The 2,500-nt window shown below is 30.7% G+C and overlaps 1 protein-coding gene across 10 annotated transcripts in view; it reads left to right on the plus strand.

Annotated features, from left to right (window-relative positions):
* Positions 1-2,500, plus strand: part of LOC122262859 (uncharacterized) — a 45,300-nt gene that overhangs the window by 33,381 nt on the left and 9,419 nt on the right. For 2 of the 10 annotated variants that reach the window (XM_086534935.1, XM_086534936.1), the window contains exon 14: positions 335-1,437. The exons of 4 other annotated variants lie outside the window; for them this stretch is intronic. In XM_086534935.1, the coding sequence (XP_086391061.1) occupies positions 335-625 (291 nt within the window). In that variant the 3' untranslated portion in view covers positions 626-1,437. Of the gene's footprint in view, positions 1-334; positions 1,438-1,672; positions 1,795-2,500 lie in introns of those variants that run through there. 4 more of the 10 variants (XR_015190800.1, XR_015190799.1, XR_015190801.1 and 1 more) reach the window with 4 other exon arrangements.

Consider the following 2,500-nt stretch of genomic DNA (forward strand, 5'->3'; position numbering starts at 1 on the left):
TCTTTATCTTTTCTTTATTTTCAAGTAGCTCTGAGTAGTCCATCTCACATTAGTTAGGGCCAAAGGTCAGGTTCATTTTTGCCTCCGAGGAAGTGTCACTTGAGAATTCTTACCTTACTTTGTCCTTTTTTTTTTTTTAATCTTTTTATATATATATTCATTAATTTATTATTTATTCTTGTTATCCATTATTATCATTATTTATTATTATTATTATCATTATTATTATTATTATCATTATCATTATCATTATCATTGTTGCTATTGTTATTCTCAGTGTGTTCCTCCCTCAGCCTCAGGGCAAACGACAGCCCCTCAGACTGTTGTGTTTCAGATTCCTCCCACGGCAGGTTCTTCTCCATCACCACCACCGAGGTGCTGTAATGGGGAGGGGAGGTACCTCCTCCTCCTCCTCCTCCTCCTCTTCCCCCCTTCTCCTCCTCCTCCTCCGCCCGGGGAGGTCAAGAATCCTCGCCACCGCCTGACGGAAGACACACACACGAGGCTGCGGGTATCCACTAGGAACCAGGAGTGTGACTCTAGCCCTAGGGTAGTAGAGAGGGAGAAGGGAAAGGTTGGAGGAGAGGGAGCCAGGCACTTCATGCCCCACACTCACCATCCATAGGACTTTTTTTTTCTCTCTCTCTCTCTCTTTCTCTCTCTCTCTTTGGTCAGTTTAAATGTCTTGAAATGCCTCCACAGATAGGAGGCGGAGTTGGGATCTCGGGTCCATTCATCTGCCTGATTTTTACTTAAAGCAGATTTTGATTTTGCTTTCCTCAGCTCTTATACTTTCCATTTTGTCTCTCTCATTCTTGGCATTACCACGCACGCTTCCTCGTCCCGCGTTCAAAAGGGCGAAGTCGGTCCTGGTTCCTAGTGATCTACACACTTCAGTTCTATAAGATTTTTTTTTTTTTTTTTTTTTCTATTGCTTCAGCCAAAAAAAAAAAAAAGTCTTTGGTTGTTTCAGCAGTGTTTTTACTTCTTTGTTTTCTTTTTTTTCAATTTTTTTTTTATTATTATTATTCTTTTTCTTTGCGCAGGATAGGGGCCAGTGGAACCACAGGGTACACTGACCCCTAGCCTGACGCGAAAAGGAGATCTGGCAAGCTCTCACTGAACTGATTGGGATTCATGTTATTATTATTATTATTATTATTGTGTTTTTTTTATATTACGATTATTTGATTACTTTCTCCCCCCCCCTTTTCTGTTGTTGTTTTCTTTTCTTTTTATCTTTTTTCTTTTCTTTTTTTTAATTTTTTTTATTAAATTATCAGATTGCTCTTTGAGACGATTTTGGTATTAATTCAGCCCTTTGTAAATGATGTCTCAGTGATATTCAAAAGATCAATCAATAAAGCGAGACAATTAAACAAGTAATAACTTTTCCAAAAGAAAAAAAAAAAAAAATTATATATTTATATAAAATTAGCAATTTGTCAGATCATATTAAGAGATATATATATATATATATTTATATATATAAATAAAATTGCTAACCTCAACAGGGAAATAACTTTGACAATTTATATAGACAATACAAAGTGGCATTGAATTCCAAAACAGAAAAGTCAATGAAAAAAAAAAAAAAAAAAAAAAGACTTGCCTTGCCCGTATCTCGACTTCCCAATGTCGAGTGACAGTGAAGTGAGAGCTTGAGTTACAGATCCCTGCACGTTGCCGTTTCCACCTCATTAGTGCATCCTGGCCCTGGCAACATACAGCTGTGGGGCCTAAGGTGTTGTGTGCCGACGACTAGGGACGGGTGAGTGAGGAGGATCCAGTGTGGTGAGTCCAATTTATGAAAAAAAAATATATATATTGATCAGATCAGATTGTGAAAGACCTTTTGTATATCTTATGGTCAAATTTGGGAATGTTTGTAGTGAATATATATTTGTATTCATACATATGTATTTATATATGAATATATTTATATATATATATATATATATATATATATATATATATATATATATATATATATATATATATATATAATATATTTATATATATATATATTTTATATTTATATATATATATATATATATATATATATATATATATATATATATATATATATATATATATATTTACATATATTTATATATATATTATATATATATATATATATATATATATATATATATATATATATATATATATATATATATATATATATATATACACACATATATATATATATATATATATATATTTTTTATATATATATATATATATATATATATATATATATATATATATATTTATATTTATATTTATATTCATATTTATATCTATATATACATATACATATACATATGCATTCACATATATTTGTAAACATATTAATACCTAGTATGCTAATACTCATATACTCTACCTCAAAAAGATAAGATATATATATATATATATACATATATATATACAGATACTGTATATTGTAGGAGAGAATGAATTTATAGGTGGAATTTTCACGTAATTGGAATGGTCA

Source organism: Penaeus japonicus, unplaced genomic scaffold (assembly GCF_977035675.1).
Source record: "Penaeus japonicus unplaced genomic scaffold, GWHDUDI00000001_assembly GWHDUDI00000042, whole genome shotgun sequence".
In the NCBI taxonomy this organism is placed as follows: Eukaryota; Metazoa; Arthropoda; class Malacostraca; order Decapoda; family Penaeidae; genus Penaeus; species Penaeus japonicus.